The sequence below is a fragment of the Centrocercus urophasianus genome, unplaced genomic scaffold, assembly GCF_019232065.1.
Source record: "Centrocercus urophasianus isolate 14NV4802_14NV808 unplaced genomic scaffold, USGS_Curo_1.0 seq_17, whole genome shotgun sequence".
Taxonomy (NCBI): Eukaryota; Metazoa; Chordata; class Aves; order Galliformes; family Phasianidae; genus Centrocercus; species Centrocercus urophasianus.
The window spans coordinates 14,482,868-14,510,787 of NW_024884722.1; the positions used below are offsets into that span (position 1 = coordinate 14,482,868).

Consider the following 27,920-nt stretch of genomic DNA (forward strand, 5'->3'; position numbering starts at 1 on the left):
TAATAATAATAATAATAATAATAATAATAATAATAATAATAATAATACTTCAAGGCCCTTGATGAGGAATTGTTTCAAAACTACTTTTTCCAAAAAAAGCCAAGAGTTACTCAGCTAAGCAACTAAGGGATGTCAACATACCCTTTCATTTTTCATCTACACAGGATGAAAAATAAGGATGTGTAATTGGAGACAATTTAAAAATATCCATTTTGGCTATAACTAAGATCAGAGCACAACAGAATTAACAGAAGTAATGGTTCATGGGGTAAATTCCATAACACCTCCGGTTTGAGTAATTATTTTGGAAAATAAAATTTAGAAATTAATCTTGAATTAAGATATTTGGAAACCAATAAGAAAACAATTGCACTATGAACAGACAATGAAAGTATTAGTGTTATATATACATAAGGTTAATTTCTCTCTCAGTCAACTCCAAGAGTAAAAAAGATGGGGGGCTCCTGGCAGAGATGAAGCCTCTTCCATACTCTGCTCCTTACACCAAACACAAACATCTTTTTGCACAGAAAACCAACTCCTTGAATGGTCCCAGAATTTAACACAGAAGTGTCATTTCCTATGTGCCTCACAGAATGTTACACACAAACACATTTTACCACATGCACCATGAGACAGCTGCAAGCAGATCCCGGCCAGTTGTGCACTTGCCTTGCATGACCACTGCTGGTCACTATTTCTCCCACCCCTTTGCAACTTTCTTCAGCTCTGACAGGCAGTGAGCTGCAGAGCCACCACATCCTAGAGTGCATCTGCTCAAGGAACAACAGTCTTTTTTTGTTTGTTTGTTTCCTGAAACTGTTAACCCATCTCAATTCCATGAGTTAATTGAACTTCACAAACATGAAATTGTATGTTAAGGAATGGAACTCTAAGCTTTTTACAGATGAGCAAAACAAACTCTCCAAACACCAATTAATGCAATGCAATTAAGTAAATATAGTCCTGTTGGGAATCTTGGAAGTCTGCAGCTAAGGATATCCACTGCTGCAACATATCAAAATGCAATGAACTGATACGTGGAAATTTTAACTGCATCTCAAGAAAAGCTATATGAAGTGGATGAAAAAGAGCTAGAAGACTTGCATTTTTATACCTTTTATCTGGCAGTCAAAGGAGAGAGAATTCACTGCTGGCATAATAATGACTTTGCAAACTGAGATGAAGAGCTACAAAACTCTGAAAATAACATGGTTTATATGATCCATGACACACTGAAGCACATCCACAAAACACAGCCCTCAGAGTCTGAGCAAAAAGCCCCTGCCTATGGTCCTGGGAAGGCAGTGGAGCAGACATCCACAGTGCAGTAATGCCAGCAAGAGAAAAGGGATAAGGACAAGGAAGTCACCCTGTTAAAAGTTACTCTTGCTCCTTTAACATTCGTTCTGAAAACCAAGAACAACACAATCAAGCAAAGGAACATTTCATACCATATAACAACAAGAAAACTACCTTCACTCTTCTGCTCACTTCTTATGCTGGGAATAAGTTTGGGTTTATACTGTTGTTTATCTTGGAAAGTTCCAACTCAAAAAAGGACATGGTGTAATTTGTGTGATAAAAGCAAACCATGTAAACAGACACCAGAATTGCACAAAAGGTTTCTGAGAATTATTTTTAGTAAGGCAGGTGTTCTGCAATTCATTTGTGAGATGAAACCAAGTGAAAAAGCTATAAAAAAAATAAAGGATTGACTGAAACATTCTCATCAACTACTCATTACCTAGTGCACATTAGAACATCAACAGAAATCATACAGCTCATCTAGAATACCTGTGAGAGCAGACATGCAATGCTCTACTGGCCAAGATCACTGATCCACACAGATGAATGTTCTGTTTTCCCTAATGACACTAGAAAGAGTGTATTAGACTAGCCACTGTATGTTTTTCCTCCTGTTCCATTGGCATTTAAAGTAAATATGTTTAAAATGTTAGGGGGCACACTCTTGCCTGCTTCTAATATCTTCTTAGAAGTGTTTTGTTTACCATTTCTCGAATGCCTTTTTGATATTATATCTACTTTACACAGTTTCTGTGGCAGGAAGCTCCAGAAATTAACCACAGAAGCAATTCTTGAGCGTTTTTAAATGGACCTACTAGAAGTTTTACCAAGCGTTTCTCTAGTCCTAGACTTGTAGGATATGAAGAACAGCAGTTCCACATTTCCCTTCATCTGCCACCTTTGTGATCTTTGTAAGGATCCATTACATTCACCTTCAACATTCTTCTAACCAAACTGAATCATTTCAGCTTCTTCAGTCTCTTGGTAATTCAGGACAGTCACAGCAGAGATGCATTATAAGAAAGCATAGTTCTAAGATGGACAGAAAATTATATTCTAATAGTTAGTGATTGAGCTAATATGAAATAAGGAAGGAGCACAGTTAACAAAAAAAAAAGCAAACAAATGAATAAAAATCTAAACTTTCAAAAGGAATAAAGAAAACAGAAACAACAGTGGAACTGATGTTCATTATTAGGCTCATTAGCTTTTCCTGAGACTACAGAGAAAGTTTCCAAAACCCAAAGTTCAATGCTCTCACTGGTTTAACTTACTCCCATGGATGGAGAGAAGCCATAAGAATATTTTTACACACAAAAAAAAAATAATTATGCTTTTGGGTTCTTAATTGTTTGTCATTCTGGTCTCAAGTCACACTGCTAGCTGGTCTTGCTGTACTGTTATGAAGATGGTACTAGGCACTAGTCACAGCACAATTCAGCTACAAGTTACCAGAAAAAAAAAAAAAACAGCAGCACCTGGTGAAAATAAACATCAGTGATGACTATGTGGAAGTTCAACCTAGAAATGCTTACCATCTGAAGTGATTCAATTAAATGCTGACATAATACATAAGTACAAGCAAAACACTAACTTATATCTCAATATCCCTATAAACCAAGACTTTTAAGGTTAATAAACATTGGCAAAACCAAAACACCCTACTTGGGTAACATCTATTATTTCCACGCGACATGAAATCATCAGCTTCAAATTCTGGAGTGGACATTCAGTTACAAGTTCAATTTCTATGGCTTAGAAACTGATATTTAATAGAAACACATTTATGTTACTAACACTATCATCAAAAATTGTCCCTATAAAAACTCAAGTAGTTGTTCACCAATATTTAGCAGATCAGAAGCTTTCAACAGCTTTGTTATGGCCATATTAACAACTGGTGAGAAGAGACTCCTGGAGAACCTTTTCAAATGCATCAAACCTTACTAAAAACTGATAACTTAAGTCTACAGGCAAGATCAAGTATTTCCAGTAGGCTCATAGAGGAGACAATCTTGCCAAATCAATTTGTCAGCTTGTCTTTTAACTCAGGTTCTAACAGCAATATAAAACTGACAAGCTGTGAAAGATCTTCACAGATTTCAACAGAGGCTGACCAAGTATTCTGGATTCCCTTGCAGAAATTTCTTTAAGTCAGTTTGTTTGCTATAATGTACATAATATTTATTTACATGTTTCTGACTTTTAAAAAGCATCTACCATTCACCAACCAGTCTCAAATTACCTAGTGAAAAAACCATCATTGCAATTCCAGCAAGACAAGCCAAGTTTCCACTGTTTACTTTGTCAGTCCATCCTGTTCTGTCTAATTGGTGAAGGTTATCCAATAAACTGTTGTTAACACGTGAAAAAAAAATCCCTGAATAAGAGGTAGGCAAGGTAGGTTCTGTTTAAAAATTGGGCTTCTGTACAGATGGAAGCCTATGAAAGACAGTAGCTAAAGGTGAAACAGGGAGTAACTTAATTAATAGCAATCAAAGCAATAACATTATATACACATAAATGTAACTTAGAATTATTTTAACAATTTTACAACCTAAAATAGGAGGCAAGCTTGACAAGAACAGCTTGTATATAAGATGAGGCCAATGTTTAATCAAAACAGCATTAAGTTAATTATATAAAATACTATTCATCGATTACATTTCTGGATTTTAACTACATAAGCAGCTGACAAATGAACACTATCTGACAAAACTCAGTATGTGCACAAAAGTAGAGAAAACTAAGAACTATGTTTGAGAGAAAAGTATTCAACTTAATTCACTGTATTAAATGTTGGCTTCCCTGCTGGATGTTTCTACTGATCTTTACATGTGCAGAAATCTATTTGCTTACAAATGAAGTTTTCTATATATTAAGTTGTCACCCTCAGACTATTCTCCCCATTTTGTTAGGGGCATTTAAAATTATTTTTACTTCTGCTTGTTTCATTGTTGAAGAGCTGAATGATGATGAGCTTGGTTAAGAAAACAATTTTCTTCCACTATCTTTGGCTGAAAAAGCTGTTCACAAAGAGCAAGATCTCCATCTTCCACTCCTTTTAAGGAGGTCTTCAAAAGAAAAAAAAATACAATGCAAATAATTAAGATTTTGGAATTGAGATGAACTTTTTACTTGAGAGTGGTTCAAAAGATAGTTCTTAGTTTCCACTGATTGAGAGCTGGATGTGCAGACTGGTGTTGTGATAATGTAGTGGTATGACAGCCCCTTCTGGTTCACTTCTTTCCAATGACACACTGCAAATGACTGCTACAACAAATCTCTCTGTAAAGTATGTTAGCATACATATGCTACTGAATACCACCTTCAGAATAATACAGTCCATATGCAAGCTGTATTCAGGTTTTTTCTTCAGAGACAGTTAGCAAGCAGGCATCTGTGCAGGAAAGAAGACTTTCCTATTTTCATTTCTTAGTTTTCATTTTAAAAGTAGATTAATGATAAAGTTCACATTTCTAACAGCCAAGCTGATGGAAACTTCTTTATATTGCTTCCAAACTACCAAACATTTCTGGACTGCAGTCCCATCTCTTCTAGCACCATATATAATGCTTTTGAAAAAGCCTGGCAAATCTTGATCATGAAATGCTGCAGAAACAGATGGCATGCACCCAAAATAGAGGATCACACGGTTGAAAGAAAACCTCACATTGGTGAGGTTTAGATGCAGGAAAAGTAGTGAGGAGAAAATAAGGTAGTACAGAGCTAGCAAGTGGAACTAAAAGGAAGAAAAGTAAAGAAATCTTCCTCTGTTACAAAGATATTTTGGCAATCACTGATAAGCAATAGTGCTCTTAGTGACAGCTAAATTAGGTCCCAGAAAATACAAATACATAGAAAGAAACTTGAAGAGAAAAGAAAAAGAAAAAATACCTTCTCTCTGCCTGCTTTTTTTCTTTTTAATTAAACAAATATAGAAGGAATTTTGATATAACTATAACTATCTTACAGTCCCCAGGGTAGCATCAAACCTAACTGTACAGCTGATTCTGAAAAAGGTAACAAGGTTATGTATGAAGTAACAGTCACACCCTCTGAGACTCTTATAGCACTGCTGTCTTTGCTGTGTCACACTTTCCATCATTCATTTTCCCCTCCCATTAAATCAATTCTGATCTCTTAGATTAATAAGGATTGTAAAAACAGACCTAATGTAGCTCTCTCAGTGTCTTTTATTTTTTCTATTATTCCTCATATGCAAATGAATCAGTAATTGATTGCAGCTTGATGTGACAATTGGGCTTAAGGTCAGAGAATTCCAATAGATAGATATCAAAATTATCAGGACAGCCTGACACCTCTTAGAAGTCCGCTGCATATTTTCTGAGAATATAATATTCTCACTGCCAAAAACCTCCCTCTCTCTATACAAACCTAGTACACTGTCAACTAAAGATTTTGCAAGAGAAAAATAATTCAATAAACTTTCTACTCAGAAGAGTTCATTTCAAGGTATATGTATGTCACTGGCAGAAGATTAAACATACAGCGATATTTCAGCAAGCTTGTTATGTCTAGATATGACATGTTTGGATGCATTGCATCAGAACACACAAAAAGAAAAGCACAATAGCTCTTAAGGAGACAAGACAATTGTAAGAAGACACTAGGAACATGAAAATACTTTGTTTTGCTTCCATTTTCTGTCATGGCTTGAAGATTTCCCCCCATAATTATTATTCATTGTAATAAATCTAAACAAACTCTATACATACACCTAAAAACGTGCCCTAAAGCACCACCTTAATATTTTAAAAGCCATTTTATTAGGGACAAATAGAACTAAATGGCAGAAACGAAAAGATAGTCAAATCACGAGCAAACAGCACCAGACCACACAGACAATACGTTTTCAGATAAGAATGAACATTGGTACCAGATGGAACATTTGAAGCCCAGCAGCATTGCAAAGTCACTGTGCATAGCAGCTTCAGGAAAAACAAAATCCCAGCACTTCAGAGGTGTGAGTTTATTTATTTATTTGAGGAAATGAGTGGGAAGGTGTTGGCTGTTTTTTGGTTGACGGGTATTTTTTGTTTGTTTTTCAATCACCTTTAGTCTAAATTCATTTTACAAAAGGTAGCTTTGTAACCCAGCAATACCGTGTTTCCTTAAACAAAGACAAGGAGTAACAGAATGCACACCACTCTCTTTTTCACCCTGTCTACTTCCCTTCCACTGAACTTGCTGGCTTTCCAGAGTTCACAAGAAGCTCTAAGGACAGCTCACCACCCAGCTGACAGGTAACTGTGTCCCCATGCTGACTGTTCAGGCCAAGTATAGCTAAATTCAAAAGGAGCATACATTAATTCAGAGGAACGCCCAAACCCAGTGTTCCCATTAGAGCAGTGGCTGCAGAAAGCTATGACTAAAAATAAGAATGAATACCAGCAAGATAAGGGGACAGAGGGCACCTTCCTGTTCATTTTGGTCAAACAGATTAATTTACATACAATTCTTTTTACTGTAAAGATAATTTTAAATTAGGATTGCAAATATCTAATAAGAAGTATCCAGGTCAGTTGTTGGTTTCTATAACTTCAGATGTGTTTATGCAAATAAGATATTTGTAATTTCATTTGTGCCCCATTTTCCCTAGAAATTACACTATCAATTGCATTTAACAAAATACTGTAGATGAAAGTTGATAAAAGTTCTTCTGTTGACTGTTTAGATCAATATCAATGACATTATTAGAAAATCAAACAGATATCATTTCTTGATTAAATGAGAATTTCAATTCAGCAGTATAACAGTTAAGTTTTGAAACTAATCATACACTAATAAACAAAAACACTCTTTGTCTAAGTAGTAGTAGAGGATAAGTAATGTACTATTTGCAAAGACAATTTGATTTGTAATCACCAAATTATCTGAGGACTAGCATATAGACAAACAGTAGCTTTTCCCCTTTGTATAATGCTTCCAAATCTAAACATTCTCATCTCACTTTTCCTAAACAGTCTTTAGGACTGAACAGCACATTCCTCAGTGAAAGTCTAATGTTCATTATGAACGTTGAGCACCTCTACCCTGTACCCATGTACAACTTGTCTGCATACAAGTAATGCCAGTAATGTCAATAAATTCATAATAATTACGCATTTACAAGAAATCTTTCTATCTCACTAATTTTATTATTTCAGAACAAGATGCTTCAAGATGACACTGTTTTTGCCTGGGGATGAGCAACTTGGTGGCTATATGTTCTGTACTTAAGCCCTGACAACTAAGGGGCTGAGATTTTAAGGTCCTTTAAGCAGCAAGTTGCACACTGCCTCAAACAAAACAGCCTCCTTCAACAGTGACAGACAGTAACCAGTGTAACCAATAACTGAGAATTGCTATAAAGGATGGGAAGAAGCTATAAAGGATGGGAATTGCTATAAAGGATGGGAAGAAGCTCAAGAGGCAATCATCTCCTAAAATATTTAAAGCGCGGTTAGGGAAGAGGTTTTGTGCTCCTGTTGGCATGAGCCTAAGTTGTCACCCAGCTTCAGAAATACTGTGGGCATGCAGATATTATAAGTACTATGATTTAAAGAAGTTATGCAAATTCCAAAATTTACTGGAATGAAATCACTGAGATTTTTTTTAATCCAGATCACAATCGTTTCAGCAGAGGAAGGTAAATTTCTTCTTGGACTAACTTCTCTTAGCTCATTTCCCAATGGCAAAGATAATAGATCATATGGGGGTTAAGTAGTTCTAAATTTCTTAGCTTTAGCTGCATACAGAAGACTAAAATCACAAACAGAAGCCAATTTTCTAAGCTTATATACCTCAAAACCTGATTTTATTCAACTCTCCAAAGTTTTAAGAACAAAAATAAACAGGTTTCACAGAACAATTAATATGGTTTCTGCATTCTTAGTAAGGCAGAAAACAGTGGTTTGTATGGCTTTTTCCATTCCTGTTTTTCAAAACTCCCAGCTCTACAAGAAATGTTTCTATGTATTACATAGCAAAAGCACTTGGTTTTGATTTTCAAACAAGAATAACTCAAAATTCAATCATAGCCTCCCATCTTCACAATTAGTTTTACTACTACAACTGGCAACTGAAATGCCCACATTAGAACAAATGCACTGAGACCACAATTCCTGTCAAACAACAGCACTGGGATGTGTAGGACTTGCACCCACATGCAGCCAGCTTTCCCCTTCAGTCATGTCCTTAATTACAAGGAGCATTTCTCCCAGTTAATGACATGATTTCCTATAACATATGCCTCATTTTGATATAGGCACATCTTCCAACCATTACTACAGAAACTCTGCAAAAACATCTCATTGTTAAATGTGTAAAACTAAATGAGAGCACAAGTAGCCTTATTGATTCCAAAGCCTGGCACTAGAAGTCAAAATCTTAAAACACTTGCACCCTTTATGTTACAAGTTTTCCACTCTTTACATATAACAATTATTTTTTTAACATACGTGAAGACCAAATATCTGCAGCTATCAATAATACACCACATGATTTATACAGACAGTAAAAAAGAAGAAAAAAAATAGTGAGTAAATTAATCCTAACACCTGTGACTAATACAGCATTCTAAGCAAAAATACAAATTTCCATGTAGTTAAATGAATGTTTCTGTGGATATGTTTGTTGCAGATTTCCATTTATGACAAAAGTTTCCATTAAAATCTATGTTGCATTCAGATTACAGATATTTAGCTATCACAATTATTGTATGCAATAAACATACGAGAATATTCAACATAGTAATATCAGATTTTATGTATTAGCTACTTACTGTTAAGGGCCATAATATTATCCGTTCCTGGATGATGGAAGTTTATTCCCATACGCCCTGTAATACAAATAGAAGCTATTTTTAATGTTTTTATTTCAAAACTGAATGCAATCTATTAATGTGAAAAACTACTGAAGGTGGTGAACATTCAGGGTAGCCAAAGCCTCCACCTACTGCAGATAACCCCTCAGAGCACACTTTTAAGATGTTCAACACTGTAGAACCTCCAACGTTTTGTTCTTATAATACGGAAGAGTCACAGAACAGTGAGAAGTATTTAACAAACTCCTTTGCTTTGTTCTAGATAAGTATTACATTTACCCTTTCAAAATAAGGTCTCAACTCTCAGCCTTCTACTTGCTGCAGTTTATTATAGGCTTCAAATGAAAATGGCATTACATAAACACTCCTTACTGAGTAAAAATAAGTCACAATTCTCCATACTACCTGTGACACTAGGAACAGATCACTGGTGGCTAGAATGCTTATGCTACAACCTGCTATTACTCACTGTTTGAGATAAGATACTGTGTTGGACAAAGCTTTGTTCTAGTGGAGTACAGAAACTCATCTGCACTTTGAAAAGCATTTTTGACCCATAACATGGAGCCATGACATACAGCAGGCTCATTAAGAAAGTCAAATGTACTCTGCTGGTGGCAAGAGTCCCAGAAGAGAGGCAAAATAGTACTAACAGTTTAAAGATTGGCTTAAGAAGATTTTCACTGACTATACAAACTGGGGATGGGAAACAATTCCGATATTTATCTTGTTTTAGAGGAGAATTAGATCACAAAATCCTATTTTTACTGTCAAAAAAATAAATGAGCTAACTTGATAAATATTAAGTAGTATTAGAAACTAAGACCAGTCTTAAGTGACTTAAAGCATTAAACACATTCTCTGAAGAAACTTTGTAACATTAATTACTACAGTAACCACCCACTACCACCACTGCAATTAGAAAAATATAATTGATTCAGCCATTGGTTGGAAAAGGATTTAAAAGGTTATTACAGCCCTGTAGAAAAATATTTCCATTACAAACATCAGTTACCTACAAGCATTGTAATCGTTTTTATGTGCTCTGCGTATCTTTAGATTTGTGGGTAAGTTTAGGAGGCAAAGAAGTAGAAGGCTTGCATTTATTCACTAAGTTGGTACTCCAATATAACAACACAAACCAGGAAGTTCCTCTGGTGCAAACTCTTTTCTCTACTACTACAAAACCAAGTTCTAACAAAACGCTATGACAAAACAGAGCCAAAGTAGATCTCCTACAACGTTTTTAGCTCCTATCAGTATGTTAAAGCTTTCTATTTCAGGTCACAGAGACTGCTGTATTGTAATTAATACTCTTTCCGAACAGATGTAACACAAAGTTTCAGTTCAATTCTGAAACTAGAGTCACAAGCAGTTTAAGAAAAGCAAATAAATCTTCACATTATCATTTTCTCATTCTTTTACAAAGAAGTCCTCCACAATAAGAGTATAGTGAAGGAAATGGCACCTGCAGAAAGGAGTGGGAGAAAAAGGAGGCAAATAAAATTTCCGTTTTACTTTCTAGATCCTTGAGCAAGGCTTCTTAAAGAGATCTTCATTAACTACTTCAGATTTTCTCATTACAGACCTAATCTTTTATAGTTCACAATATATATTCACATTAATCTGGCATTGCAGAAACATTAGAGCTGCAACTGAACATTAGAGTTCAGTTAGTATAAGCCTGTGCTAAAATATTTCAGAAATCTCGTCAGAGTAATTCCTTTTGCTTAGCAGCATACTGAATAAGCATGAGGTAGCAAGTATATCTTTATTATTATTATTATGAAAAAAGGCATATATAATAACCTACACTTTTAAATTAGGTCTTGTAGTAAAGGAATAAAGATGACTGCTATGAAGAAAAAAAGAGTAGAAATCAAATGCATAATGCTTGGAAGAGTTCTCAATCCTCCCTTGCTCAAGCTGAAATTCTGCTGTTTTCCCAGCTTCAGAAATAGGATCGTATCTGTGACATCTGGGTTTGGTTTTTTCTTCCCTCCAGGCAGTCACTGGACCAGGTGCTGCTTGCATGACATTTTGTCACCTGCCCTTGGCCTGCTATTTTTAAACTGTTCTTGTCAGCTATCTTTTAAGAGGAGCAGAAAATACAGAGCAGCTCAAGCAGAAGGGCATGTTCACATACTGAGCTAAGCAGTAGTAGGGATAATTCTATGCATCTTCAAAGGACCCCTACAGCAAATCTACAGGGATGTATTAATGGAACACTGTCCAAACTCACTTGTATTAAAACCATTCAAAATGGACTGATTGTACACCAATCATAAGACAAAACTGTAACTGATAGATGGCCTTCCATATATTAATGATATATTCCTAGATTAATGATATACTTTTAACATTTTTACTCTGAAGCAAAGATCACAAAACTGTATAATTATCCAGAGAATGAGAAGAGAGCACAAAAGTTGCAAAAGAATTGAAATACAATTAGAAACATATGCTCTCAAAGAAATATTTGGGTTAAACATAGAAATTACTATCAGAAAACTACTTTAGGAAAGCACATGTATGCTATCTAGACTTTTACTGAGTCTATATAAGCACGTATTTCCGATTTCACTTTTTGTATTGAGCACTTTGATAAAGTTTCTACTTTTCAAGAATCTGAAGGAAAAGAAGCAGAAATGCAGAGAAGACAGAGCACAGAAGTTAGGTACTCCAGCAGTTCAAAGTCATAAATAAGAGCCCTTTCCATAACAACTACCCTACTACTTGTACTCAGTGTGCACCTGCCATTTTCAATTTACTTGTCTTGGTTTCATAGCTACCTGCTTAATATATATCCAATTATACACTTTTATAACCGTACTTTCTATCACTGCAGTTAGATGTCAGTAACAATCATTCTTACATATAAGTCCTTCCAATTTTAAAGTACTTATTTTTTAAAAATATATTAATAATAATTGAACCCAGTTGCAGTAGTATTAAGCAGTTCTTGACTTCTTGCTCTTTTAACATTTTAGAGCATAATGGTTTTAACCATTCTTATATCACAGACCAGTATTTTTTGCAAGTCTTATGTCAATAAATGCCTTAAATTCTTGTTTCTAGCAGCAGTTGGAGAGATTTTTCTGGCTGCACTTCTTCAGTTCTCTGCTGCATGCCCAATATGCTTATTATGGCAGAGAGCCCAATTCCTTTCTCAGAGCACATCTCAACAGTATGCACTGTCTTTTCTGTATTATGCAGGAAATAAGAAGGTGCTGTCTCTGACAGACAAAATTACCTTACATTAAACATTTAAATTCAATATCTTGTTATTTTAATGCATTAATTTTTGAAGGCATTTCAGAACTCTGTCTACACTTTGTCACTTACAATGATCACTTTAAACTGGTGGAAATGTTTTCATTGAAGCTGAATTTAATTCTAATCAAGGAAATATGCTTGAATTCATGAGTACAACTGTTGCCTCCCAATTTATACATTTTTACGTGCTTTACATTTATACTTCTTACGTGCTCCGAATTAATTTCATTGCAAAAGTACCAAATACATGTTTTATTTGCCTTCATCTACCCAGACTTACGTACCTGAGCTAGTAGTTTCAGATTCCTTAGTTAACTTGTTCTTCCACTACCCTTCTATATGCAATATCTGGATAATTGCTTGTATAGGTCTTGAAATAACGCCGTGTCACCAAAATAATTTAGATCTAACTTATTAAATCCAGAAATACTTCTGATATGCAAGTTCTTTGTTCTTTCTTGGAAAGCATTATTAGCAATTACAAATAGAAGAGACTGTCTCTATCTCTACTCACAACTTCAATATTTGTATTTTTTTGTATGTTTTTGCATATAATGTCATCCCTGCTGTTTAATTTCATCCCATTCTCTACATAAAAGCATAATGATTTTGAAACATTTCCAAAATCTTTCCTATAATTTAAAGAAGGGTAACTTTCACAAACATGTCGTCCTTTTTTTTATTATTATTACCTAAATAGGTCTGAATTACATTAACAGTTTTGAGAAAAAACATTGCTCCAGAAGTAATAAAAGTAATAAATATGTATACAAGGCATGGTTTTTACCACTATTACCTCTTTTTTTTTTCAGTGTCCAGAGCCTATAGAGGTTTCCTCATTCTCAACTCTAAAATTCGTTACTCTTAGAAGACAGCCAAGCTCATGAGCATGATCTTTACAACTGTGTAAATCTGATCTTTCATCATTACATTATTTTCCTGTGTCTGAAAGAAACACCAGTGATTAAGTTCCAGAACTGTAAGTATTTCACTTCTTGAATTGCATTCATTTTCTCTTCCTAAATGTTGTTTTTTTGGATTTTGAAATCCTAATCGACTCCTAGATTTCACATTCACTTGATGAAGACTGTTATACCTTATGGGTTTTGCCAAGATCAGCCACTTGCACTAAATTCAGCAGTTGGTATTTGGCACGACATTTGTTACCAAATAACAAAGGCAGCCTGCTTTTAACTGGTCCTGAGCTCACTGAGATCAAGAACTTCTCCTCAGTTCTTAAGATCATTGTTGATATCAGTCACAAGTTTTCACTACAAACTCCAGCGGCAATGTCAAAAGAAATTGTCAACAGGACAAGGTCAACTATACTTCCTTAATAATAATGCCTCTTTTATTGTTCTTCTCTCTTCTATCATATGATTTCGAAGTTGGTGCCAAGATAAGGCATTACAAAACTGCAATAGTTATTTGGAAAGACAGATAGCAAGTAGGGTAGAGCAAAGTTTAGACATAGAGGTTCAAAAATCAAAGCAAGATCAATATACCTCCTCAGACTCCTGAAACAAGGTTAGACCACTGAATGCATGTGAGTCAAAATATTTTGCAGCCTACACAAGCACAACTTGCTTAACCATGAATCACAAGAGGTCAAGGAGTGTGAAATGCGTGTGTATGTAAGAGTGTAAATCTGGCTAGACTTCAGACTATTCTCTCCCCTTCTCCAGCTCAAACTATAGACATCTAGCAACAATGCTGCATTAACTCAAATAAAGGCAACCAGAACAATTTTAAAAGCATTAACTATGTAAGCAAGGGTGCATATAGAGAATTATATAGGGTAACTCCATGAAGAAGTTTAAGGGGTTTGGTTGTTGGCTTTGTCTTTGCTTTTTAAAGTCTATTTACAATTTGTTCACATCTATAATTTAAACACCTACTTGAGAATCAGGTACTCTTCAAACATTAACATACGCAGAAGAACAAGAATACTACTGTATGCCAGAACAAAAAAATTGAGATTACTGTGTTCACACACCGTATAATTTTCCTGTACAGATACACAGTGTAGCAAAGCGAACAGAAGTGTCTAATTAACAGCTATGAATCAGAAACAAAGCTTGCTATACTGCTATCAGTAGTAAAATTTGCTGATACTAGCTTCTTACCACTGACTAAGCAAGCCTATGCCATCAGAAGAGAAAGATATCTATAAAATAAAACTGAATATACATGACAATGAAATGCATTCTTTCTAAATGAAATGTATTGCTCCAATAAAAACACCAAGGTCAGTGGTGCAAACGTTTTTAGCTTCAAAAAACAGCTATTGAACAGAAAAAGAAACCTGACTTTACCTATGAGGCACAGACAAGGACATACACATATATACACCTATTCTACCTATAGCTCTAGAAATACACTCAAAAATTGGTATTCTTATTGGGCAGCCTTGCAGGAATAAAAACCGATCGCTATGAAAGCAGACCTCTTATAAGCACTCCATATTAAAACACACAGAATACTCAAAGAAGTAGAGAAGTGAAGAAAAAAAAAGGAGGAAAAAAGTTTTATGGGGCCAATTCTCAATAGTACAATATAAAGATGGAATTAAAGAGAAGGGGAAAAAAAAATATGTATATCTATATCATCAGTTCTATCAACAAACTAAAGGGAACAACATCCTCAGTCCTGCTCAAAACAAATTCAGCAAGTCAATGACAAGGACATGCTGGATTGCAACAGCAAATAAAGATGCATGGTTAGATTATAGAATCATTGAAGCAAGCAGTAAGAAATATGTAGCCTTTAATAGTCATATTTTGTCCTGAAACAAAGATTAAAGAGGATTTTCTTGAATAAGCAGTGATTAAAAGCCAAAGGAAACACAGTATGTTTCCTTTAAAAGGATTAGCTTGGGTGGCCTCATTTTACACATAAATAGATGTGCCAACACATCTGTCTGCTCACTCTGGTTTTCATGTGCATTGACAGAAAGGTGCTCAGTGAGCATTGAGAATTTAAGAAAGGCTGTTACTGTGCACTTTTTCTATATAAAAGTGTTGCAAAAAGCTCTGAGTGGCACCATTTCTTGAACTGGGATGACAACATCTGTTCTATTTGCACGACCTTTGTGTTCAGCTGCTGACTGCAAACACAAATACGATCGTTCACCTTCACTTTTCTCAGGTCATGTGGCAAACTTACTGCTTTGCTTACAAAAAGCTTATAAACAATTAGAGCAGAACAAAATCCGTTGGCATGCACTCAAGCTAACTGAAGATCGAGATGGAAAAGTAAATGCCCATTCTGTATGTATTACAAAACTCACACATACTCTTCAAATACTGTTGTCAAATTCATTAGCAATAATATCACTAAGTTGAACGTAAGCAGAAATCTCAAATTTTACTTTGTTTTCATGTGATCTGGTGTACTTTTTAGAATGATAAACAGGTAGCAACTTCAGTTTTCTGTTGTGCAAATGTACGGGTAGCATTAAATGCTGGCAAGCAAGATGAAGCACTCCAACATAGATGCTACCTGTACCTCTGAACTACTGTACATTTGCACATACAACATCAAACAATCTCAGAAGAACAAATGCTACAAGAGCCAGGAAGCTGCTCATTCTATTGAAAGAGTATCACATAACTGGCACATATTTTGTTATGCATCCTTCTGCAGCTTGATATCCAGTAAATACATACAGCCTGTCTGGAAATTCTGCTTGTACATGTGTTGTCTCCAAATACTCATACTTGGAGATACATCAACCATTACTGGATAAAACCTCCAAATTTTTGCTTACTTGGAGATTTGCATATTGCAAAATGTCTTACTAGGAAAAAAGACAGATATTACAGTTATTCCACCATAAAAGTAAATATTAAAAACAAATGTTTAACAAGGCTATGATGTCCCCCCTCAATTTCATATTTTGATTCAGCTTCGTGATCTGTGGGAGCACATGTGCATAACATATGAACAGATGAAATATTTTAATTATTTAAAAATAGAACAAAGGCAGCTGCTAGTCACTACTGATCAAAATATATCTAATAGATTAGAATGTCTCTGTGTTGCAATGTAATATTTTGACACAGATAAACATATTGCAACAGTGACATATTACACCATAGGAGAGACTTTGACTGAAGAAAGAACTTTTTGAAGAAAGAAACATTTTAGCCACTGATAAGTAGCAACTACTCACATTCTGATAACACTGTAAGGCAAAAGTGAATTAGGTAGAAGCAGGACATGTATACCAACAGGTTATGAACTATTGCAAATATGTTTTTCCTCTGTAAAAAATAAAGATCTCTCTGTGTTTTGGTATTGTATATTTTATTGGTAGCTCAGAAAAATAAGACAAGCAACTCAGAAAAAGCCTTCTCAAAATACTGCTTCTGCCACATAGGCTGGGTCATGGCTGACACAAAGCCGGATGTCCTTGGTCATATGCAGTAATTTATCTTTAACCAGAGGAACCTCATCAGTCCTTTTGCTCTACCTTTTACCTAATTTTTCCCTCATTTTTACAAAAAGTGAAAAATCTTTTGAATATAGATGGAAAGAGGAAAAAAACATTGAAAAAAAATTTGACAGCAGAGAAAGCAGGCAAGGCAGTCCACCCGAGTGTCTTGGATGAGGAAGAAAATGAAACTTCTTTATAGAGAGTTTACAGTCTTTACACAGCTCCCAGAGTGAGGAAGAACCCTACAAGCAAGGTATTCTTATCTGGCAGGAAAAGCTGGGGGTGAGGGGAGAGGAATTGGTTTCAGACAGAAAAACAGCAAGAGCTGATGCTGGAAAACTTCCAAGGCTGGGCTCAAGATAAATTGCAACATAGAAGGATAAGCTGTTAATTCACCTAAGTCCAGGAACCTCTGAGTTAGATATCAAATCTCTCTTACAGCATGAAACACCCAAAGAGAACTAAGTGACCCTAGCTGGAGAGGACCAAGCAAGCCTGCCAATCAGATTGAATTTGTACTCTGTCAAGTAATTGAATATTGTGAGACCAAGGATCACTTCATTTCTGTTGCACTAAAATCCTCCAGCATTTCTCTTATTCCATAGTCGCACCAACACTAAAAAAAGCCACCAAATCACATGCTATCTCAAAGCCAAGCAGATCCTGCCTTGAGAAAAGTGACCTGCTTCAACAACCTTGAAATAAACTGTTGACTTTCATGGCCTGCAGTACAAAATCTGATCATATACACCTCTAAATCCAATGAAGCTTCCACTACTATAAATAAGAGGACAGACTTCCTTTCACAGCCCTGAACTTCTCCCTCACTGAACAAAGTGGAGCACACAGAACTGACCTACTCAGAAATAACAAGAGACCAGAACCATCTCAGTCTGCTCTTCACGTCAGAATCTTTCCTTGTTAACTTTCCTATCCATATTCTAATTAAGAGCCCTTGTTACATAACGATTTTTTCTTGGTTCAAGTGTCTGTTAAGATGTTGGGAGAGGAGGGTGGGGGCACACATGCCAAGAGGGGCTATGATCTAAGCAATGTTTCAAACTTCAGATAAATCACTGGCAATATTCCACTAATTAATAAATAGTACACAGAATACTTTCATAAATAGATATTTGTTGACAGCAGCAGGCTGGAATGATCCTGAAATAGCTGCACTGACTTTGTAACTTGCATTAAAGGTTCTAAGACTGTATAGCTTTTCTAGAATGAAACCTTCCCATGTTTTCCAAGGCAGAGGCTTTTGCCATTTCTCACCTTATTTCTTCCATTTAAAAACCTTTAAAAGTAAATATTAAAACAACTAATAAGGTCAACTGACTTGTAAGTGCAGATAGCCAAAACTGTTTGAGAAAACAAAGCTCATTTACCAAAAAATGAACACTGTTTGTGGTTCTGCTTTTTGTGTTTTTATTTTATTTTATTTATTATTATTTACTTATTTTGTGGTTGTTTTACATTCTACACATGCATGAAAACACTGTGCAAAATCTAAGAAAAGACAGTCACAGATCTTAGAGGAAGGGAAAATTTTAAAACACACAATTCACTATGAAAGACAAAGCAAAGCAGAAGTAGATCTAAGTGCCGATTACTAAAACTCCAGAAGTAGCAGTTTTAATTTAGCAAAGAAGCATTCACAAAGGAATGCCTATGAGGAACTGAAAATTCAAACTGAAGTACATAAACACAGTATTCAAAAAACTTAAGAGATCAAAATAAATAAAAATGGGGCAGTGGCTGGTGAAACAAGCAAATGCAAGCAAAGTTGATCAGTTATGTTCTCAAACTAAAGTGTGCTGATAGTGTGTGAGAGTAAGAGGAGTGTGGGATAGATAAGAATAAAGCCAAAGTGAAGTGAAATCTGAGGGAGGAGCAGAGAAGGACAGTTGAAAACACTGTCTGTGGATGTGGAGGAGAAAGTTGGAGATGCAGGACAAGAGTCAAGACCAATTTTCACTGAAAAGACCATGAAAATGCAATAGCAGAATAATTTTGCAGGTTTGTTTGTTATTGCTTTTGTTTCTAAACAAAAAGGAATCAGTTAAAATAGTACTGCAGAGCTATTTAACACAGGGGAAGAAAGCACTTGTAGGAGAATAAAATGATCATGTCCTGAAACAGCCACTCTTACAAACATTGTCAGTTGCACTGCACTGTGTGAGAACTGGAGCAGAGGGAAGTGCACACAAGGTAAAGCGAAGGCTGGAGGTTAGCAAAGTCATTCCTGCACTTGGAGGGAGGAGAAAATGAAAGCAAGGGTAAGAATTAACTACATCAATGGGAAAACAACAGCTGGGCAGAGATGGAATCAGAGATCTAATAGTAAACAAGAATTCTCCAGAAGTTACTGGCCTGGAAGAGCAGTAAGTAACAAGGCAGGAGGGCTGAAACAGGTGAGCAGCACTCAGAAAATATGTCAAGAAGATCACATTCAGAAAGCGACAGAAACTCTCCTTAGAGTAAAGGTAACAATCCTGTTGGCAAGTGGAACAGATCAACTAAAACTTCACAATTAATACCCAACTCCTTTGTTTACTGGTTTGAGTACAGGGAAAACTGTTCCTACTGCTTCCAAGTATCTTGTTAAGCTGTACAGCCTCCTACACAAGTCAACAACCTCAAAGAGGTGAAAATGATTTATTTACTTACTTTCAAAAAGCTACTTTGATTGAAAAGCAAGAAGATGCTTAATAAAGCCAAGAATCTCATGTTATCTCATGCATTGAGGCAACAACAAAGCACCAACACTAACAGGGACTCAGCTTCGTGATAGAATGAGTCAACAAGACCAAATACTTAAGTATTTGTACCATTGTTATTTCATTGGCTAATACTCTTATCTAAAACATTTTTAAAACTGTTGTTCAGGGACAATAATAAAGGCCATATTGCTTTCTATGATTTTAAAGTGTTTTTCTAGAGTAACACAATTTCTAATAGTCTTTCTCACTTTTTTCATTCTCAGGATCATACGAAAATTCAGCCTTTAAAAAAGTCAGCTTCAATCCATATGTTTAAATTTATACTTAAAGTAAAAACACTTGTGTTGAGCTAATCAAATCAATAGAACAATTAAATCTTCTTCATAGTAATTTTGTTGTTGATTATGAATTTACTTCATTTTAAAATGTACATGGAAAATACCAGTCACGGAATGTGTATAAAGCAGAAATCTCAATATATATACTTTTTTTTAAATTAACATTTACGTTGGAGGAATACGATCAGAATAGAGATGTGGATATTTCTTGCCATTTTAGACAGATGAATAATAGTTAAAGGCAGAAGTATGAAGGCTATAGCGCAGAATAATTGAGGAAAGCACAGCTACAGAGTCTCAACAATTTTAACCCAAGTTTGGAATGTTTGAGGTAATTGTTGCATCAGAAAGGTATGTGTATGCATAGGAAGAATTATACAAAACAATTCCTTCTCTATCAGTTCCAGTATGTTAAAGTTTGGGAGTTGTTTCTAGTTCAGTGTCCCCTAGCACATAGCCTACTATCAGCCTCAGTCTTTCAAGGAAAAAAAACTAGCAGTTTGTGAGCAAGAATGTATTCCTGTTTTGAAATGTAACCAATGAAAGATGAAGACAGAACTGTGACAGGCAATTAGGATTCATTAAATGCTTGTGCAACTTTTCACTATTCTGTATCAGCTAAACACTAGAAATAATTTTTATCTCCACTGCTACATCTGGTAGAACAAATACACTTCAGTAGCATAAATAAGCAAACTTTCTTAATGCTGAACAACACCTAATACTTGTTGGTGCCTCCTATCATTCTGAAATCCAAATCAAGATACATTTTTTAAAACCATCCTTAAATAATTATGGAGAGGAAGCTTGACACAGCGACACTTTCAGATCCCCGTATATTAGCTGATGATCTGTAAACAACAATAATATTAATGCTGTACAAGATTTTTCAATATAATTGGACTCCAGTTGCACACCTCATACTACTCATTCTGTGAACTGAACAGTGCAATTCGGTGATGCACAAAGTTGCAGAAATGGCAGTTGTTAGATAATATTATGATTGTGCACTTACACCAAGCGATACACATTTCACCTTATCTTCCTACTATAGAGATGATTATCCTAAGATGGGAAACAGAAGTATTACATAGCTGACAACTCATTCATTAGCAGAAAGTTCATAGCAACACTGAAAAGCTGATTTTTGTTTAAAAACCAAGCAAGCATGGACATATGAATATTCCTAACCTGTAAAATGATTCCTCCACATTATATCAGCGAAACTCATTGGTGGGCCACTGGGAGGGTAGTGTTTACCTTTCAGAGGCTCATGATCAGTCCTTATCATATCCATTAAGGAATTTTCCAAAGAGTGCAAGTTAAAAGTGTCATAGGGCCTATTCCGGTCCTAGAAGGAAATAAAATAAAAAAAAAAGGAAAGAGACTGTTACAGACTAATCATTTTCTAGCACAGGCTCATTTCTCATTTTAGAGAACTCCAAAATGCAGTTCTATTTTTCTTTCTGATACATTCTTTTTATATTACAAAAGAAATTTATAAAGATAAGCCTCCACAGCTGTTAAAATTATACTCTATTTTTAACTACTGCTCTCAACAGCATAGACAGAGAAGTTTTGCAATATTTCTGAAAATACACATATAAAAAATAGTTAATTGCAAATATTAATATTTAAGTAAGTTGGAAATACAGATGTAATAATGTATCTACTGGAGAAGTGGCATTACTTCAGAGTTCAGATATATTTGTTTTACAGCTTTATCATCTGCCGTCTGTCACAGTGCTTCCATAACACAGAGCAGAAGCAAGCAATGCTCAACAAACCAGCAGGTATATCTGCCCCAGAAAGTACCAACATATTGTTCATACATCTAACACAAATCTCAGTGCTTTAAAAAAAAAAATACATTAGAAGCAAGTCAAAACAAAATATAAGATAGGAGATGACACGCTTTCAGAATAGGGTACTCAAAAACCTGAGTAAGGGGTTTGTATTGTTTGAATATCTCATTTTTGTTGTTTTGCTGCAGTTCATCTTCTGTTTTCATGTAATTACAAAATAATAAAAATACAATGGGTCTGTAAAAATAACCACTCTCAAAAAGTTTGTGAAAAATTTTACGGAGATTTACTGATGACTGGCTCACTGATATCTAGAGTGCTGAATGCAGTGGGACAGCTTAACAAAATGGCCCATCTTCCCATTGTAGTCAGACAGTTTTTAGAAAACATTACTTTTCTTAGTTTCATCACTACCGTTAAAAAGGCAAACCAAAAGTATGTAAAAGATCACAGATACTTGACAGGGTTTTTAGTTCAGAATATTATGCTAAAACCTTCAGTATCACGCTTGTGTTCTCAAAATTCCCGGAACAGTTTTCCACATGCTGGTCAAAACAAGATAATACTCTTGCTTGGGGGAATAAAAATTAAAATCCTTATACCAGAAGCAGCAGTACCCAAAGGGCTTTGACTGCTGCTGAGAAAACCAATGTTCGTATGCTGTTTAAAAATGAATTCATTCACCTTCCCAAAAGGATCAATACATGTGTGTCAACACAGCATATGAAAGAAAATTTATGCCCAGGAAGTCTAAAAGTCTTGGGGGGTGGGTAAAAAAACAAAGTGTTATATCAAACATATCTAAAAGTGATATATCTAACAAAATACTTCACTTTGGTATAAGGCAATCCAATATTTTGCAATATGCAGCAGGTTAGAAGGGTTTTATTGTATTTGTAAAATATGAGGCCAGACTGAAAATTGTTCCCGGGATGTTAAAAAGAATAAAACAAAAAACACCCACATTCCTGTGATACATTAAGGAGTGTTAAATAAGATCTACATTACTCCTCTCAAAGTAAAAATAGTAAGAATTATAGTCACCACAAATTGTTTCTTCTAAGTTTTTAATATTCTGTACTGTGAGGAGCTCCAAAGTTACTTAACCATGGTTTTTTTAGGAAGAGAAAAATACATGAAGTTAACATATAGCTTAAATCTTAAATAAGGTAGAGGAAGTATTTTTCAGTCAGATCAGTCTCCTGATCTGGCTTACTGCACAGAGAGCTTAGCTGGAAAAACCCAACAGCGTCAGGAGAGCGCAAAGGCAGGACTGATGTTTTTGCCACAGTGATAGTTTATTCCAAATCTAAACATTTCCAAGATTACAGTGTTGGAAGTCAGAAGGAAAGAGTTCAGAAGAGGACCAAGCCTACAAATTGATTTCAACTGGCTTGTACTAACACAAATGTTATATTGTAAGTATGCAGCTGCAAATCTATGGAAGGTCCTGTTGTAAAACTTCCCAGGGAGCTGTGCAAATGGACACACGTGAGAAGGAAGGGGGAAAAAGATCATGGAACAAAAGGCAAGGCTATGATACGGGGCAGATTTGTTAGAATGCAGAACTCTTCTGGCCTTAAAGAGGAGTACAAGCCTGCCACATATTTTCAAGGTGAAATTGCACCTACATTGGACAGAGGAAGATCAGTCAATCAAAGCTCTTACACTTTCCACTGTACATCAAACTAAATCAAGTAAAGGGAAATTCAGTAATTTTTACAAGTATACTTAAGTTGTATACTTAATTTGTTATACTTAAGTATAATGCATGCTCACTACAGATTTTGTATAATGGGTGATAAACAAACCAGAGCTAACATTCCAGTTCCTAAGGGCTGCTACCTTTTTTCTTAGGAGCTCTAATTCCACTAGACTTGTAACTCAGCACATATTGCTTCATATATTCAGTAATTTCTTCCAAGAAGCCTTGTGTTCCTGCACACACAGAAAGGGTGACGTTTCCTTATTTCTTAGCAGGAACAGTTTCTCTTGGTTTTGTGAATTGATGAAGTTCTGTCTCCCAGCTTTGCCTTTTGCATGGTTTCGTCAGATTGCCCATGTGGCGCCAAACAATCCCAGCAATGGAAACAATCCATAAAGGCCCCCAGCAGCACATGAAAATGCTGCAAATTGATTTGTAATAGGACCATGATCAGAAATCAAAATATTTGCTACAGAATGATAAAGGACACTAAAAAAAATTTGGAAAAGCAGTTTGATAATTCTACAAGTCTGCAAAATCTACTCAGGCCTAAATGAGACAAAGATCTAAACTGAAGACCTAAATCATAGATTAAAAAAAAAAAACCTTCAGCTATAAGGCACTGCATTTAGTGAAAAAGCAATCACCAAAAGCCAGGAGAAAATTAAGTCCAGTCTGCCAAAATTGGATTGTACTTTTGCTTTGCACAGACAACAGCTCCTTTCCTGTTAGTTGTACATGGCAGCATATTTTTGTTCTTACAGTGCTCTCATCTTGAAAGAAGAGCAGCTTAACAATAAGAACTTAAGAAAAAATGGGTCCCATAACATCAACTCTCAGTTTGTCTGCTACCTTTAAGTTCACCCATTGAATAGGCTTCCTCAAAGTTTCTGTGTTATGCAAAGCAAAAAATTATAAATGCATACACAGGATCAAATTCTTGAAAGATCACAAAGCAAAACTGGACCTTCAGCTGAAGCTGAGTCTCAGCTTTCTACCTTGAGATATCTTACAATTCGTTGAAAATGTCTCACAATACAATGTCTACAAATTTCCTGTTAATTAATTATAAACACAAACAGTAACTCTGCCAAAAAATACTTGCAGTGTTACAACGCTAAAAAAAAATGAGAAAATGCAATAACTGGCATCTTACACACTTCTGCATATGTATTACACTCATCTTTAACTACACAACCATTGTAATTTTTCAGAGGTCTCCAGTCACCATCCAGCACGCAAAGAACCTTGTCTAGGAATGAATCAAAACTCTTTGAAGGAGTCTGTTCATCCCTAAGACTGATGCTTCTGTTGCATATTACAAAAGTTAGCTGAGGTACAATCTGTCACCAAGTTCCAGGATGGGAAAACATGTTCTTAAAGGATACTTCAATTATGAAGCAAAGATTACTTAGCATTACCTGAAGTTCTCTGAAAGATGTAATTGACACGCACATATATCCTATCATTTGAAATCAAAATAAGTTTTCCCTTTTGTCATACCCTGTGATATAGCGAGCTGTCTTGTTGCCTTTCAACTTAGAGCAAAAGCATGTAAGGGCAAAACATAGCCAGCACTGCCCCTCAACAGAGCACCTTACTGTTGAAGAGGGAAAGGTTGAGGATGGGGGAAAGAGCACACCAGCACATGGACAGTGAGTACCTGCATGACAGTTGCAAACAATCTTTGGATGACAGACCACATGCATATGCTTTCAAAGAATTTTCCTTGTCCAAATTTATCCAAGACAGACTTGGAATTCTTAATGTAAACAATAATCAACATCATTGTTTTACTAGGCATTTCTCACAGCAGTGCTGCATTTGACTTGCATTGCAACAAGCTGCATTTTGATAACAATGGAAGATTACATCTTACAATTCCCAAAGATAAATCAGTAGTAGATTCAATCTTGGAAGCATGAGCTAATATGGCAAGTTCATCTCTGGATGAAAGTAAAACCAAGACACTTTGAGAAATTTCATGTGGGTTAGAAGATTTTTTTTTTTTTTTTTTTTTAAAGGTCACTTTCAGCTAAGGGGAAAGGAGAAAATGGGCTCAAAAAGAAAAATCAATAAGAATTTGCAACCCTACTCTAAAGTCTATTTTGGACAGCTCAACAAAAATGCATGTTTTAACTAACCCTTTGAAACTCCAACAATTATGGATGACAAAGTCAAGACCAGATCTACAGCTTGTGCCTTAAGTGGTTCTAAATGGACTCTCATACAGCTTGGCTTCCTTTCAACATTGACAGGTAGTTCAAAGTAACCAGAACTGATGAACTAATAAAGGAAATGGTCAATATATCCCATGGGAAAAAAAAAAAAAAATATATATATATATATATATATATATAAGAGACACACTTCTGGTCCAAAAGATGAAGTTGCATCTTTCTCTATTGTCTCTGCAGTGGGTTGCAGCAGAGAAGAAACTTGACATTGAACTGATTGAATTACAGCCAGAAAAGAGTAAAGATTTACCCTGAGAAGGCATTTCAGGAATCTGACATGTCTTTCCCAAGTATAGCTACCACTCATGGTCAAAATCTTTAAACACTTATTTATGCATATGTTGAATTCACATCAGCATGGTCATCTGCATTTATAACACAATATGCACACTGAGCTGTGAGATACAAGCAGAATAGCTTGCGAGCAGCCTCAGTCACCTATACTCTTCCAGTGACGTTTCCTTATGTTTATATATTTCAGAAAAATCTACTCACTGACTTCCTGCTATGTTTTCTATATTCTGAACTGTAGCTCAGTTTCAGTAATCCATTTCAGTGCTCTATATATTCCTGCTGCCCTAGATTTAGGCTGCCTGCACCAGCACATGTCATGGCACAGCACAGCATGACTGCCAAGCAGCAAGATGGCCTCCACTTATAGAGCTGTTCACTGTTTCTAAGGGAATACCAAGCAGTGTTTAGGCTCAGGCAGTTTCCTCACAGATTCTAGGACATCACATGCAGCATGTAGATTAGAAGAAAGAAATGAGATACTGAGGAATGGGTAAAACTCTCACGGTTTAAAAACCTTTCCTATTAATGCAAACGCCTTCACCATCATCACTGATGCATTTTACCCTTCTGTGCCTGCATTCAGCCAAGTTTGGATTTGGCTGCATAACGCTGCTAAGCATTGCCAACTAAAGCTGAAGTCAATGGAAGCACAGCTTTGGATAAATACAGTGCAAAATGCCAGCACTGTCTCAAACTGGGCTCGCTTACTCTATTCTAGCACCTGCAGGAGAGGTTATTGCTGAGAAAGCAAGGAAAACAAGTTTGTCTCACTCCAGCATCCCAATCCAAAAGAAAAAAAAAAGCAAATAAAAGCAAGCACTATGGAAGTTTGGCTTGGGACATGTCAGTCTGCTGTAATAATGCACATGAACAACTGCAGCTAGCAAGCTCTGAACACTTTGCTGAGCAATCGTGTGCTCCTGGCAGCTTCCTCTGATGCAATCCCACTTGCACCCTCCATAGATCCAACATACAGATATAGATACGTTCTTCAACAGAAGTGAAATCTGAGGAACAAGGCCATGTGGCAAAGTAAATTGATCACTTTGTGAAAGAAAAAAACCCTGTAAATAGCAAGTGTTACCTCCTTTGCAGCTTGGCACTGGAATGTTGCCAATAGCAACATGACTGACAACACAGATATGGACAGAACCAGCACAACCAGAAATTTCAGTAATTTTTTTCCTTATACTGGATTTCATAAAAATATTAAGTAAAACCAAACAACTAACAAGGGATACAATGTAGACAGGAGGGGAAAACAGGGTAAATTTGTACATGTGCACGGTAAAGAACACTACAGCAGAGCTAATAGTACTAAGTCTTAATGGCACTTCATTTTAATTCTACATTTTTTTTTGAACTTTCTTTCTCTGCCCACAGAAGAAACGCATCAACTTCTCGTCTCCTTCTTTCTTCTCATCACCAACTACAGCACATTTTTTATTTCCTACATGTTCAGAAGTTCACTGGGCAAAAGGTGAATTTTTTGCCCTTTTTTTCCCTAGCTTATTCAAAAAGACTTTAAGAAAAATGAGGAAGCTTAAAAGAAAACAATATAAAAAATATCTAATCACATACAGATTAGGGAAACATTTTAATACCATTTGAGCAATGACACTTTGGACCTCTAGATAAGAGCATTTAATCATCTTCACTACATAGTTGTACTGCACAACTTTCACAGTTAACATGCAAGAATTCAGACGAAATCCAAAAGCCTTGAGTACTTGACTGACTCCAGCAGCTTTTCAGAAAAAGGTAAATAATGTCTACAAAGGTACCCCTCTTATAGACTATGAGCCCTAAAATGTCACAAGGAAACTAAAAACTTTCACTGGAATGTTTGCAATTTGCATTTCCAAAAAGCACAGAAATAGGAAGAGATAGAACAGGCTTTACACTGAATTAGAGAAACTAATCCTAGTTATATTCTTCATTTTAAAATTCATTTTGCATTGCAGTAAA

General features: G+C 35.7%; 1 protein-coding gene across 5 annotated transcripts in view; it reads right to left on the reverse strand.

Annotated features, from left to right (window-relative positions):
* CPEB3 (cytoplasmic polyadenylation element binding protein 3) overlaps positions 1–27,920 on the reverse strand; it is an 84,441-nt gene that overhangs the window by 33,800 nt on the left and 22,721 nt on the right. For 4 of the 5 annotated variants that reach the window (XM_042817923.1, XM_042817924.1, XM_042817925.1 and 1 more), the window contains exons 3-4: positions 21,103–21,262; positions 9,095–9,151 (exon numbers count right to left, since the gene is read on the reverse strand). In XM_042817923.1, the coding sequence (XP_042673857.1) occupies positions 9,095–9,151; positions 21,103–21,262 (217 nt within the window). The remainder of the gene's footprint in view (positions 1–9,094; positions 9,152–21,102; positions 21,263–27,920) is intronic. The other variant, XM_042817926.1, reaches the window with a different exon arrangement.